The sequence below is a fragment of the Podarcis filfolensis genome, assembly GCF_964270895.1.
Source record: "Podarcis filfolensis genome assembly, chromosome: 12".
Classification (NCBI taxonomy): domain Eukaryota; kingdom Metazoa; phylum Chordata; class Lepidosauria; order Squamata; family Lacertidae; genus Podarcis; species Podarcis filfolensis.
The window spans coordinates 6,126,482-6,141,118 of NC_139614.1; the positions used below are offsets into that span (position 1 = coordinate 6,126,482).

Here is a 14,637-nt window from a genome sequence, read left to right on the forward strand (position 1 = left end):
TTTGGCTAAATTTCCTTTGATGTGAACTTTTTTAAAAAAAATACTACTGCTGAACCATTGTCAAAGTTCACATAATATTTTAAGATAATTTGCTGGCTTTTCTTTTTTCTCCATTTGAGAATACCTCTGAATTTGTAATTGCTTTGGGTACTTTTAGTTTTATCTTTATTTGCTTGCTGAACTGCTTCTTTGTATAAACTCCTTCCTTTGCTTACTGTTTAATTTACAGTCTTTCCATATTCACAGTGAATATATGTGATTTCCATATTCCCCTAATTTTCATTTAAGAGATCCTCAAGTATACTATTAAGTTTCATATCCAATTTCTTGTCTGTATTCTCCAGCTACCCCTCTAATTTCCCATCCTGATCTTCAACTTCATCCTTAATTAATTGTACATTAACTGAAGGTAAAATCCCAGTCACAGAATTAAGCAACAATATTAATACTTCCAGAACCAGGCAAAGAGCTATCTTTACTCATATTTTATGTTCCTGTATCATTACTGAACTGCAACTATGTTTTTTGTAATCATATTAGGTTTAAGCTTTGATCATGTGGTGCAAATATGGTTAAATAAGGATTTCTTAAAAGAACAGTGTGTAATATTTGGAAAATGGTAAATGCTAAAGATTATGTAAATTGGAAAAGGCTGGTTTCAACCATTATTTATATAGATTTGGAAAGCTTTTAACAAAATGGAATGGCTTTACTTCCTTCATGTTTTATAGACATTTGGGTTTGGAGGTAAATGTATAGATTTGATCTAGTTAATATATAATTCAGCTATGCATTTTTTAGTGAATGAAGAGTATCCCCTGAATTTCATTTAGAAAAGTAGCAGATAAGGACGCCTGCTTTAGCCTTATCTTTTTAATTTACAAGCAAGAAAAATCTAATCTTATATAAAATGCCCAAAGGAGTTACTAGGAACAAAAAGCTGTCTTGGGTGAGACAGGGAAAGAACTGGATAAGCCATGGGCCACAGGGCTGGTGAAAAGTCTATTACATGTTTCTTTTATTCAGGGCTGATTAAAAACTCCCAATATGCTGGGTTATGTCCATCCAACTGGGAAACTTAATTTCTTCCTTTCCTTTCTGTGTGAATCCATGAGACCTTAAACTTTGTTCATAAGATTAGTACAACAGATTAAGTAAAGTATGTAAGTAGAAATACATTGAATAACAGGCAGAAGGAATCATGAGCAGTTAGCTTTATTTTAGAAATAAAGTATAAATGCATAACTGACAAAATATCCTTAAAATTCATGGGGATAAAGATTATCACGTATATTATATGGCACAGCACATGCCTGCAAAGGTTTTACAGTTTAGTGCTATTTCATGAAGTTTTGGAATAGGGATTATTTATGAAAGACTTGTGGATAAATTTCCTAATCAATTCCTTATTGAAATAAGTCAATTTTTAAAAAGTAAATCCATCATACTCAGGATTTTATGCATATTCAAATTGGAGTTAATTCAAACATGTTGTCACTTTCCCCTTTGAATTGCTTCTAAGACTCATCAGCATCTGTCTGAGCTTGTATACATATATAAAGTTAAATCAGTAGGACGCGAGTTCCATTATTGTCGTGTTAAAGGTCCTAATCAAATGCTATTTGCCTCACATGCAGCTGGCTGGTTTTTGTTTTTGAAAAAATGAATGCTCTGCTATTTATTATAGCTGGAATTGTTTGCTGAATTAATTTGCTTTCTTCTGAATTGACCAGAAAGTGATTTGCCACTTCATCATCCTGTTTTCCAATAATGTTCTTGACTACAGTCTTGCTGCTTTTCCAAGGCTGCAACGTTATTGGAGAGGACCCAGCTGTCATCTTCAGAATATTTGGCCCCCTCTTCTTCCCAAGATCAGGTCAGTATATTTAGTGAGGTGAGGCTTGCTGCAAATGTGTCACATATACCTATGACCATGCTGTGCTAAACATACACAATCTCATCTGATACTGTAAACTAAGCAGATCTCAGTTAGCAAACACCACTTCCTTGCTGATATATTTTTTATTTTACTCTTGTAGCTATTTACTTCCGTTTCTTCTTTCACACAGTTTATTTGCAACACATTCTATTTACTCTACTTTTTCGTGTACTCTCACAAATCTATAACTGTTCTTCCTTACATAACAAATTGCTTACTAACTTGTTATACAAGTTTCACCAGCATAAATCAGCACTGGGTTCCTATGAAGTGCATTCACAAAACCCATCTGAGTGTAACACTGCAGCCAGAATAGAATCATATTGGGCATCATTTTGGGAAAGGCTTATTAGTCTAGATTTCCCATGCTCTGGAACCAAACCCACGTTTTTTCAGCATTGTAAGACAACCCTCATTGGCAGGCACTCCCTTTGGATACATTTAAGGGTTTTTTATGGGGAAGAGTTCAAAAACATCAGAAAAAGTAGGTATTTAAAGTGATAATACAAAATATGCTGTAGGGGGGGAAATGTTAGTGTTCAACTTAAAGCCATAGCAATTTAGAGGAAGTACCCCATTGCTGCTATCTAAAAATGCATGCAGCAGTAATATAGTATTGTGACACCCAGTGGAAAGCATTTGTGACCCCTGCGCATTTGCTGTTTAAGTGAGCAGCCTTAACATTGTGCTCATCAGCTGAAGTTGGATTCTCAGAAATATTACTTTGCATATTGCAACTCTACAGCAGCTAAATGAAATTCATCTTACTCTCCTAGTGCTCAGATCAGTGAAAGTTTTTAATTCATCCAAACTAGGAAATGCATGAAAATGGCTAGATATATAAGAGTAAATAAAGGTTTGTTTTTTAAAGCAGCTTCAAGAAAACTACATACATGTTTTCTAAGAAAATGTGCAATGTACTTCATAATTGATCATAGCTGTAAACCATACACCATTTTTTTCTTTTTAACCTCATTATTTCTATTGGGTTCTATGACTATTCTATGGTGTTCTTGAGACAGACACTTTTTGCAAGTGCCAAGTATTCAGAACATTAAACACAATGGGGTTTTTTACTTTTTAACTTCCTAATTAGGTGAAAAACACCTTTATAAATAAATCATTGAAGTTCCTGCTTCAGCTTCCCACTAAAGCTAAACAACTTTTGAGGCATCCTTCTTAGGAGAAACATGCACACTGATAAAGCTCTAAGTTTTTTTCCTCCTGTGCTGATTTTTTTCAGTTCTTGAAATAAACTGAGCTCTGATCAATTAAAATAAACTGGTACTTTAATTGTGTACTGCACTACATATTTCAAGAAATATTATATATAAAAAGTATTTAGCACAGCCAAATAGAGCTTAAAAACACAGCTACTACCATACTCCAATCCTAGAAGAGTTAGAACTCTGAGTGCAGCAAGGAGCCTAATATAACACCACCTCTCCCTTCCAGATTTTAAAGCATGAAGTGTAATGAATAATCCCAAGGGACCTCATAAAAAAGTCTACATTAAGAGCACAGCATGTGGCTTGAAGCAAGCTGCCATGAGATATCTTCCCCGCAGCTCAAGGTTTCCCAATAGGCACATAGCAAGCATCAGGCTGCCACATGCGAAGGTCAATAAGAACTTGGTTGAGTTTTTGCATCCACAGATTACGCTCTTCTTTAGTATCAGCCGATAACCAGTTCCTTTAAAAAAATGAAATGAAATAGTAAGCATTAATATTGACCTATAGGCCTTTCTCATACAAGGATAAAGTGGGGCAGTTTCATTACTATATACATTATTCTCTAGAAGTACCTTAAAACCCTGCAATAAGATCCAAACCAATAGTACAGTGGTACCTCGGGTTAAGAACTTAATTCGTTCCTGAGATCTGTCCTTAACCTGAAACTGTTCTTAACCTGAAGCACCACTTTAGCTAATGGGGCCTCCTGCTGCCACTGCACGATTTCTGTTCTCATCCTGAAGCAAAGTTCTTAAGCCGAGGTAATATTTCTGGGTTAGCGGAGTCTGTAACCTGAAAAGTATGTAACCTGAAGCATATGTAACCCGAGGTACCACTGTAATAGCAGAGTTCCCAAATCAGCCTCATGACTGGATGAAGAATGCAGATATTATACCTGCTGTCCAAGTAAAGGAATCCAAATTTAATTGGAAATGAAGAAGTAATACGCCCTGATCTTAGGAAAATAGTAAACTTAGGCCAGCCGCCCCTAAGCTGGTGCCTTCCAATGCCCATCGGCCCTAGGAAGCGTGGCCCAATGGTCAAGGATGGCAGGAGGGCACTGGGTTTGGGAAGGCTGTCCTAAGGCATTGTTGATCGTTAGCATGCCACAATCAGTGCTGCTCAAAGCATAATAGCAGGGGCCCAACATCTTCTGCAAGACCAAGACACCCATGTTATGGGATATGGTTGCACTAAAATAAATTGGTTTAAAATTAAGGTGTTTCAAGACTTGGCTTTGCACCAACTGACTAACATTACTACCCATCCAGAAAAGATTAAAATCAAGCAACATAACTTACTTGGTAACACAGAGCGTGTCTTTGCATTGACTGACTAGTGTTTCCTTGTCATCCTCTCTCTGAGGCCTAACCGTAATGAGCTCAAAAGTGTTCGGCCGAGCACAGAACTCTCTGTTAGCTGGTTCGATCTGACGATTAGTGCAGTTCGCCAGGTTTATTGAACCCATTGGATGCTGAAAGGAAAAGGGAAAAAAACAAACCCAAGTGTTCACAACACAGAGAAATAAGGAATTTAAATATAGCATTTCAGTCTCCGCCTCAATGTGGAGGATTTAATTCCTGACAGGGTGCCCATAGCTGCCTCCGAAAGCTGCACAGGAAGATGTGATGTCATTCACACCACTTAGTCTTTTTAACAAATGTTATAGAGCAGTAGATCTAGCCACAAAGCAATGCTGCTACAGCAACACATGGATGCACCCTGAATTACAGCAGCTGAAGTAAAGCCTGACAAAAAGGTCTCAGTGTTGCAGAACTTCAGGCTAGAATAAAATCTAGACAGCCTCTAGCTTAAGTACTTTTTAGCACAATAATTACCTTTCGTTTTTCGTCATCCGGGTAAGTCCAGTAGGAGATGCAGTTTCCAGAAAGAGCGCACCAGCGCCGATGCCAGGCCCCAAAACCACTAACATCTTCGAACATAGTCTGGAGAGAGAAAGATCGCTGAACACCAAGGCTATTCTGACACATTTCTTCACAAGTTAAGTCCAACAGGTTTCCTTGAATTTTTAGCAACTGAAAACACTGCAGCTCCTGTTGCCACTTTTCTCTGCTCACCCATATATATCTCAGCAAGTATGCCCACTCCCACTCTCCCAGCTCTCATAAATGGGCCTTGAAGCAGCCAGCACACCTGCGAATATCTGGAGTTTCCATCCTGCTTTATTAAATAAACTGATAAAAAGGTAAAGGTAAAGGGACCCCTGACCATTAGGTCCAGTCGTGACCGACTCTGGGGTTGCGGCGCTCATCTCGCTTTAATGGCTGAGGGAGCCGGTGTACAGCTTCCGGGTCACGTGGCCAGCATGACTAAGCCGCTTCTGGTGAACCAGAGCAGCGCACGGAAACACCGTTTACCTCCCCGCCGGAGCGGTACCTATTTATCTACTTGCACTTGGACGTGCTTTCGAACTGCTAGGTTGGCAGGAGCTGGGACCGAGCAACGGGAGCTCACTCCGTCACAAGGATTCAAACCGCCAACCTTCTGATCAGCAAGTCCTAGGCTCTGTGGTTTAACCCACAGCGCTATCCGCGTCCCATAAACTGATAAAAGGTACCATAAAATCACAATACACACTTCTAAAATTTATGTTATTTTCCTGTGACATGTCTAAAGACTTTACTGCATCCTTCAGATAGTGCCTTTCTTAAGATGTAATCAATGCAGCACAATTCTAACATACACAGATATTCCTATCTTGGGAGTGTCAGTGGTTTTATATAGCTCATGGTGCCATCTGCTGGATCCAGCAGTAACAGGTCAGCTAAACTAATAATTGTGGATTAACAGTCATGATCATATTAATAACTGCTTTTAAAGGACCTGTGAAATAAGTCTAGCCCTGCTGTGTTAGCCAGAACCTAAAGAGCCACACAAGGCTTACAGAATGGTTTGCCATGTACATAAGCTTTGATTAACCCTATATATCAGGATAAACTTCTAAGGACAATTCCAGAATTTCACTCCAGATAAGGATCAGCTTGACAAGAGTTTGTGTGTGTCTGGGATAATGAGCCTCATCTAACCAGCATGCTTAAGTCTACATACAGTAAGTTATCCTGCCATGTTTAGCTCACCTTGGGATAGACTAGGTCATGGGTGTCAAACACAAGGCCCGCGGGCCGAATTCGGCCCGCCAGACCTCGTCATGTGGCCCGTGTAGCCGCCGCCGGCCTTCACCTTTTATTCTCACTTCTTCTTTTTTTTTTTGACACAAGAAAGCCGCCTCTTCAGCGCATGCGCGGCAGCCTACAAGCCAGAGAACGTCTGCCCTCTAGCGGCACCGGCCGTTCTACACAGGAAACCTCCACTTTACATGCATTCAGGAAACCTCCACTTGTTTTTATATTGAGCGCATGCCATCCTGTGATGTGACAGATCCAACGGCTGCCTGAACAACCGGCCCTTTGAGGGTGACCAAACTGCTGATGCGGCCCCCCGATGAATTTGAGTTTGACACCCCTGGACTAGGTAATCAAGCTTTTATTCCCCTTCAGTTTACCTGATGGATTTAGCATGTGAATAGCTCTCACAAGCCTCTCGAGTTTCTATACCAATAGTTTAGGAACGTTCACCACTTTGCAAGTAAGTCATGTTTTACTGCCTGTGCAGCTTTTCTGACTGATGTATGGGGAAAGAGCTCATGAACCTGACCTTTAAAGAGTTTGTAAGTAAACCAAACGTGGTCTTTTTCTATGCTGGGTGAAGAGGGAAGTTTTGGAATTCACAAGGGTATATATTTTACAGGTCTAACAGCCTATATTCCCACCCTTTCTTTGCTGCATATTTTATGATTTTCTATCTCTGCTAGGGTTCTCTCACCAAAGAGTACTTGCCCCAAACCTTAACCTTGGCATGCAGGAATTCTCATTTTACATACCTATTTTTTTTTCATCTTGCCACCAACAGTGTGTGCATGTGATATAGATCTATACTTGCATTCACTGATAACTTACCAAAAAACCTCTCTCTTCCACACAAGAATCTATTTGACATTTAATTTTCAGATAAATATGACCTTCCAGGGGAGACAAAAAAGGAACCTGGAAAATAAACAGATGGAAGATTCTCAGAATTGTATTTCTCTTTAACAAGCCATATCTACATGAAGACAAAAAACACATTCACTTGTGAGCATCATTAATCTCAGATATAGCACAACCTTCTTCACGCATATTTCAGCTGAAAGTTTGAATGCTTAGATTCCAGAAGCTTTTGAGAAGAGGAAGTTGTCTCTGGCCATTTACCAGTAATGGTCAGAGGCTGAAGAAAACCAGAAGCAAGGCTCCCTAGAATTGCCACCAAGCTAGAGAAAGTCAGGGGGTAAGATGGGAAAACATTGCCAGCACAAGGCTTGACATGGTTGTTAAAATACACATGGTTCAGTAAGTAGAATGTTGATTTATTCTACCAAGTTTAGCAGTACTGTTTTTGGCTTTTTTAAAGTAAGCAGAATATTTTACACACATGATTTCCACTCTAGTCCTCAGCAGAGGCAATTGTACCATGTATACATGCATGATTGACTTAGCAACATTGCATTCAGTTATGCTCCTGGGATTATCCAAAGTGTGCTACAATATGCACTCTGGTTAGGATTAAGGGATCCCACCTAAGAGCCATTGGGGGAGGGGAAGAAAATTGAGACGAAATAACCCAATATTCACCAAGACCAAGTCCTTACATCAGGAAGACCATTGCTTCATCAGAGGTACGCTAGTACCACCAGATATAGGATTCTTCCCCAGCCTCTAAGTAACATAGCTACGTGATCTATCACAGATGCAAAAGACCTTCAACCAGCGAGCTTGAAGGCTTACAGCCTAGTTTTTTCCAAACACAAAACCCACTCATACTGTGGTTTTTTTGTTGTTGTTTTTTTAAGAAAACCTCACTCATGTTAGTTGTGGTATTGTGTATTCTTATTATTGGATAGCCAGTACAGCCAAGTAACATCCAAAAGCAGAGGCCATCACCTCCAGCAAGACTTAAAACACAGCACAAAGCAGGAAGTCCACTTCTCCCAGGAATACTGACGGCACACTTGAAGGACCCAAACAGGCTTTCCAAAGTTTGGTCATGTCACTACAGCCAATTTCAGTAGATACAGTCATACCTCTGGTTGAAGTAGTTTTGGGATAAGTATTTTCGGGTTGTGCGCTGTGGCGACCCGGAAGTAACGGCGCGCGTTACCTCCGGGTTTCACCGCTCGTGCATGCGCAGACGGTCAAAATGACGTCACGCGCATGCGCAGAAGTGGCGAATCGCGACCCACGCAGATGCATGGACGCGGGTTGCATTCGCTTCTGGATGCGAACAGGGCTCCGGAACGGATCCCATTCGCATCCAGAGGTACCACTGTACTTTGTACATATTCAAAAACCAAATGAATAGCAAAACAGTACAGCACACCCATTAGTTGCTTTTATGAAGCAACATGACAACTCCAAATTCAGCTCTGATAAATCAGCACATTTTCAGAAGTGAATTTAATAGTATGCTTTAACTCTTCTGTAAATACTGTATGGTATAAGCAAAGATAAAGCAAGACAAGTTCCAGGTTTTAAACTGATCCAAGAGCTTCAATTTGGTAGCTGTGTACTTGGAACACTACAATTCCAGATGCAGATATGGCATTCCTATATACATTTTAGAAATACAGTAGTGAATTTACTTCAGTCCCAAATCTATTGCGCAGGCCATTCAAGACACCAATGGGTGTGCTTTTAAGCACACATTTAGAATAATCTGCATTCATGCACAGAGAATAATTTATGCCGTTTCCCCCATCTTTTCTTTCATTTTAAATTAAGCACTGAAGAATCTCTCTTTTTCAGTCTGTAATAACATGCCAGGCATGTTTTACACAGTCTATATATCATACAAGTCACTGGTGGTTTATATCCAGTGGAATTTGCATCGGTCGTCAATTTCATTTCTGCTTATAACAAAAGCTGGCAGACTTTAGGTACTGGTAGGTAACCTCAGTCTATATTATTCTGCAGTAGTAACAGGAAATGTAGATATAAGCAAAGGTAATGATTGTCGCAGAGTGGTCAAGAGGCTAATCGCTTCAGAAAGCAAGTAAGTGACAAATTGTTCTATATGCAACTAAAATGCAATATGGTTTGCACACCTACTTCAATGTTCCTCTTTTTAATTGTGATGTCACCAACAAAGAAAGTTATTTTGGTATAAAGGGTGGGCCAAATCCTTACAGGCTTGCAGATCAATATTTTCCTTTTATTTCAGCTTCAGTAATTTAACATTAGATTTCTTTTCTCTTTTTTTACACTTACATTTTCCCCAAAACGAAGTGCAGAATTCAGCCAATAAATCTTGGTAAAATAAGAACGACACAGAATTTCAACAGTTATCATTAAAGCATTAACTGGAATGTAATGCTACAGCTGAGCATGCTGTCTGAAACTCTGTATCACACAGGCTTTCCTTGCTTTTCCATGATGAGTTAGAGTGCATATATATAAGATCCCCTTGGTACAAGGACAATGAACAAGTAGTACCTGCACAAGTGCACTGAAGGTAATAATGGACTGAAGCCATCATTTGTAGCAAAAGCCAAAAAAGCTTGTGTCAAAGTGATACAAGAGTAATTTATTGGGAGGTTCTGCACCTCGGACATTCTCGTTTTGACAACTTAGATATATTTTTAATGCCTCCCAAGTTACCAGCCATACTTCTAACACCAGCTCCCTAAAGCAAAATGAACAGAACCTGCTAATACTGCAATTTACTCTTACCTTAGTAGAAACTAGAAATAGTAGTATTGTACTGCCCAAATTTCAGAAAGGTGGGTTAACAAGAGGAGTAAGCTAAATTTGGCAAATTTTACAGTGTCCCGTTTTTAGCTTCTGATTAAGGGAGAGGGAAAGCCAAACCAGAGCTTCAAGCCAGAAGGGATACATACAATGCTGAAAAATGAGAACGTCTCTCAGCAAAACAAGATTTTCATGAAATTGGCCGCTATTTACATAGCCAAGGAAATTTATACATACAGGATAGTGTGTTCAGAATTCAGGCTCCCAGAGATTTGCTTGACACACAAAACCCCACCTGACATTCTTCCTAAAAGTTAACTTTCATTCACCAGATCTCCAGTTCTGAGAATCTTAATGTGGTCCTTAAAGCAGCGTGTCAGTATAGCAATGAGCAAAGTTTAGTGATGACATAAGCAGCATGCACTGGGAACTGTTTTGGAAGAAAACATAGCAACCTTATCCTGGAACAAAGAACCCAACAGCTCTTTTTCTTTAATTCCATAATTTATCTAGGAAAAAAGAAATGACCAACGCTGAATGCAACTAAAAGCAAAACATAATGGAAAAGATAAAAACAGCAGCATAACACCAATTATGTGCCTTGCAAGGTTCTGTTTCAGCTTTTAAGCTGAACTTCAGAGTGACATACCCAACCTAAACTGCTGGTCAGTTTCCTACTGAAAGAAATAAAGCAAGTTGCATTGGAAGAAATTTAAAGATTATCTACAGAAATATTGTAAAATTAATGAATGTTAGAAAGATGTTGGAATGAAGTTATATGGCTTTAGCAGAAATGTTATAAAGAATTAAGTACAAATAGATTGTTTATGGATCAAAGGGAAAAATAAGGTCAGAATGTGTTAAGATAAATTATAGGACAGAAAACTGAGGAAGATGGAAAGGATTTGCTGAAAGAGTTAATTGAAGTGGAATACAAAAAAGGGAGGTGCGAGGAGGTTGCTGAAACAAGTAAATGAAAAGATAAGCTACTGAAAGTATTGGTTGTGTTTTTAATTGCTTTTATTTTGTTTGGTTATGTATATGTAGTCTTTTTGTTTCTGTATTGTATTGTATTGTTTTGTTTAATTCTTTTTCTTTTTATTCTGTAATCTTTAAACTCTTAATAAATATTATTTAAAAAAAAGAAAAGAAATAAAGCAAGATGCAGAAATGGTTCAATGTACTGGACAGCCAAGGAAGAGCTGAAACGCACGTATGCTTACAAGTGAAGCTCCTGCTTCATACTATATATATCAAATGTGAAATTTAGTTTCCCAGTTCAAGCTCCTAGTACAGTGGTACCTCGGTTTAAGAACAGCCCTGTTTACAAATTATTCGGTTTACGAACTCCGCAAAACCGGAAGTACTGTCCCGGTTTGCGAACTTTACCTCGGTCTAAGAACGGAAGCCGAATGGTGGAAGGGCACCGGCGGCAGGAGGCCTCATTAGGAAAAGCACACCTCGGTTTAAGAACGGTTTCGGTTTCAGAACGGACTTCCGGAACGGATTAAGTTCGTAAACCAAGGTACCACTGTACTAATATTAGTGTGAATGAGAACCACCAGGACAGCTAGTGTGGTTAAGTTGTACATTTGCCTTTCCAACTATTAAGCACCTCCATTATTACAAAAACAAACTGCTCAGAAATGGCCAAGAAATCTTAAATAATTTCTAAGACCTACAGTTAATCTTTAGAAAGCCCAGTAATCCCTGCATTAGGCTTCAAGACCCCCCCCCCCCAATTTTAAGAAAAGCAGCAGTAGATCAACATTCTTAAGCTATTAACATTTTAATCTCCTCAGGCAGAGGAATGGCAACTATATAAGCTTTGACTTGTCTTTTCCAGAAGAATCTGTTTTAAATACCATTAGGAATCAGTGATGAAGAATTCCACCCCTCCCATCCTCAGGATACTGTCTCCCAAATGGACAACTATTTTGGAGACATTTTAGGTCCCAGCAAAGACTATTACTTACTTTACAGCACAGCCATTTAAGTAATAAAGCAATCATGTACATGTTGAGTATTTTCATGCATGGATACAAGCAGAGATTTACAGTCAGTTGCCTACAAGGGCAAGAAAGTCGGGTGGCAAAGCAGGGAGGCACTATGCTAAAACTACAAACTAAAATATATTGAAGAAACGAATCAATGTTGATTACCTTGTCCAGCAAGAATCTGGTACTCCCAACTGAAGATAGGGAAATTGTGTGTGAACCAACAAGAACAAAGTTACTTGTGCGCACAGCATTGGGTCCACCTGGACTTGCCATGACTGTAAAGAAAAAAAATAAGTATACCTTAAATTTAAACATAAAGGTAAAGGGACCCCTGACCATTAGGTCCAGTCGTGACCGACTCTGGGGTTGCGGTGCTCATCTTGCTTTATTGGCCGAGGGAGCTGGCGTACAGCTTCCAGGTCATGTATGTGGCCAGTATGACTAAGCCGCTTCTGGCAAACCAGAGCAGCGCACGGAAACGCCATTTACCTTCCCCGCCGGAGCGGTACGTATTTATCTACTTGCACTTTGATGTGCTTTCGAACTGCCAGGTTGGCAGGAGCAGAGACCGAGCAATGGGAGCTCACCCCGCCGCGGGGATCTGAACCACCGACCTTCCAATTGGCAAATCCTAGGCTCTGTGGTTTAACCCACAGCACCACCCGCGTCCCTAAATTTAAACATACCTGTAAAGAAAAGAAAAAATCTAACCAATTAAAAACCTCTCTCTCGACTAAGAAGGAATCCCTTATTTTTTTTAAATGTTGCCAAATATTTGTAAGCAATAAAAACTATAGATGGTCAGCACCCTCTTAGAAGAGGTATTTCCTCTCTCAAACAGGAGCAGCAGCCTTTAAGATGGCATCTGTGGCAACATACAAAAGCGCCACCTACAGACAAAACTTTTATTTATTTATTATAAATATATTTTGCTCATTTTTACTTATTTAGTACATTTATATATACACTGCTTAATTGTTTGTTTTTAGTAGTGTACATAAAACAATTCACGGCAAATGGGAAAATAAAGCAATAAAAACAACGAATTTTACCTGGCGTAAGAAGGTTGCTCTTCTGTCGATAAAGAGAAAAAAACACATGGAAACAGGTTGTTAAAAGAACATTTTAGACTGTGCACTTGATGGGGGGTTGCATGTGAAAGGCTGATCGTTTACGGAACAGGTATGGTAAAAGCAAGTAACTATGATCTTTAGCATGATATTATCTTGCTAGAAATTAAAGCCTTGGTCACAGGTAAGTATGTGTGTGTGTGTGAGAGAGTTTTAAATCATTCAAATATTAATACTTACGGCAGTAATAGATGTCAGTAATCTCTTTGGAGTAATAGCCTAAGAGATTAGAGAAGAGACAAATGCACTCTAAATGTTATATTCTGTACAGGACTGTTAAAGACCTCACAACAGCAGAGCATCTAGGTTTTAAAGCGAGGTTAACAAATTAGCTAGGTTTGTGAGCAGTTAGCATCCAAAACAGATGTATTTCCAAACATACACACACACACACATACACACACACACACACACACACACGACAGTGCTGTATAGAAATACATACTTCATACAGTCCATCTGCATACACATCACAATTGTGGATGGCATTTGATTGGAAACTTCAGGTTATTAATTTCTCATGGAATACATTTTTAGAAGTGCAAGCAGCACATATTGAAGAAATCAGGCCCAGCTCCGGGTGAACTTTTCTTCCCCACTCCAACAGGGTGATCTACCATCCTGTTCCGTGGGAAAGATTGCAGGAGAGGCAGGCAGGCGAAGACCACCTCAGAGTCTGCTGGATTGTCCCTCTCACCACAGGGTCTTTATACTACCAACTGTGGAGTGGAGTTGCCGTCATATGGATCCTGAGAGCAACTCCACAAAAGGAACAAGATGCTCCACTTGGCTTAAAGCACTCTATGCTACTTCAATCATTCACAAAATTTGTCATGTTCCTGTTACATGATTGTGAACAGGCCACACTCTTTCCAAACAACCCTGCCATCAGCCAACATGGCTGCAGTATAGGGCACTGAGTTACAATCTGAATGACGTCCCCAGGCAAGTGACAACAAAGAAGCACAAAAAGAGGAAAAAACCATGTACGAGATGCAATTATGGAAAATATTCACAGGCAGTAAAATTTTAGAACCAACATTATGCAGTGCAAGATGACTGAACTTAAGTTATTCAGCTGAAGCACTTCAAGATTTATTCTGCCATCAGTTCACAAAGGCAGAGAGTAGTAAATCTGACTATAATCTTAATATGCTTAAAGAACAACATTTTTGTTTTAAAAGGATATTGTGTCATATTGATTTGAAAAAGTGTTCTTCCCTCTGTATTAAAGTACTTTAGCACAGATTAACATCACCAGTTTATTCAATTATTCCCTTTACCTTTGACTTAGCTGATTTTTTCCTTTTATCAACACCTGTGGATTCTTTCTTCTGTACCTAATAAATGAAAGAGATGTTAAGAGTCTATTGCACCCCCAAGTGTTCTCTCAAAATAGATGCCCATCGAAAGGTGAAAGATACATACCAAGCTATAAACTTCAACATTTATCTCAAAGTCACTGGCCACATCTTGCCTTTAAAAAATGGAAGAAAGGGTTAAATTCAATTCCGAAGTCTAATACAGTTTCCAAGT

General features: G+C 39.2%; 1 protein-coding gene across 3 annotated transcripts in view; it reads right to left on the reverse strand.

Annotated features, from left to right (window-relative positions):
• Window positions 1–1,199: 1,199 nt before the first annotated feature.
• The window catches only part of ANLN (anillin, actin binding protein), a 35,983-nt gene continuing 22,545 nt past the window's right edge, over window positions 1,200–14,637 (reverse strand). For 2 of the 3 annotated variants that reach the window (XM_083577658.1, XM_083577657.1), the window contains exons 16-24: window positions 14,530–14,578; window positions 14,385–14,441; window positions 13,282–13,320; window positions 13,024–13,045; window positions 12,134–12,246; window positions 7,149–7,235; window positions 5,010–5,117; window positions 4,473–4,645; window positions 1,200–3,631 (exon numbers count right to left, since the gene is read on the reverse strand). In XM_083577658.1, coding sequence (XP_083433784.1) covers window positions 3,508–3,631; window positions 4,473–4,645; window positions 5,010–5,117; window positions 7,149–7,235; window positions 12,134–12,246; window positions 13,024–13,045; window positions 13,282–13,320; window positions 14,385–14,441; window positions 14,530–14,578 — 772 coding nt within the window. In that variant the 3' untranslated portion in view covers window positions 1,200–3,507. Of the gene's footprint in view, window positions 3,632–4,472; window positions 4,646–5,009; window positions 5,118–7,148; window positions 7,236–10,426; window positions 10,481–12,133; window positions 12,247–13,023; window positions 13,046–13,281; window positions 13,321–14,384; window positions 14,442–14,529; window positions 14,579–14,637 lie in introns of all 3 variants that reach the window. The other variant, XM_083577656.1, reaches the window with a different exon arrangement.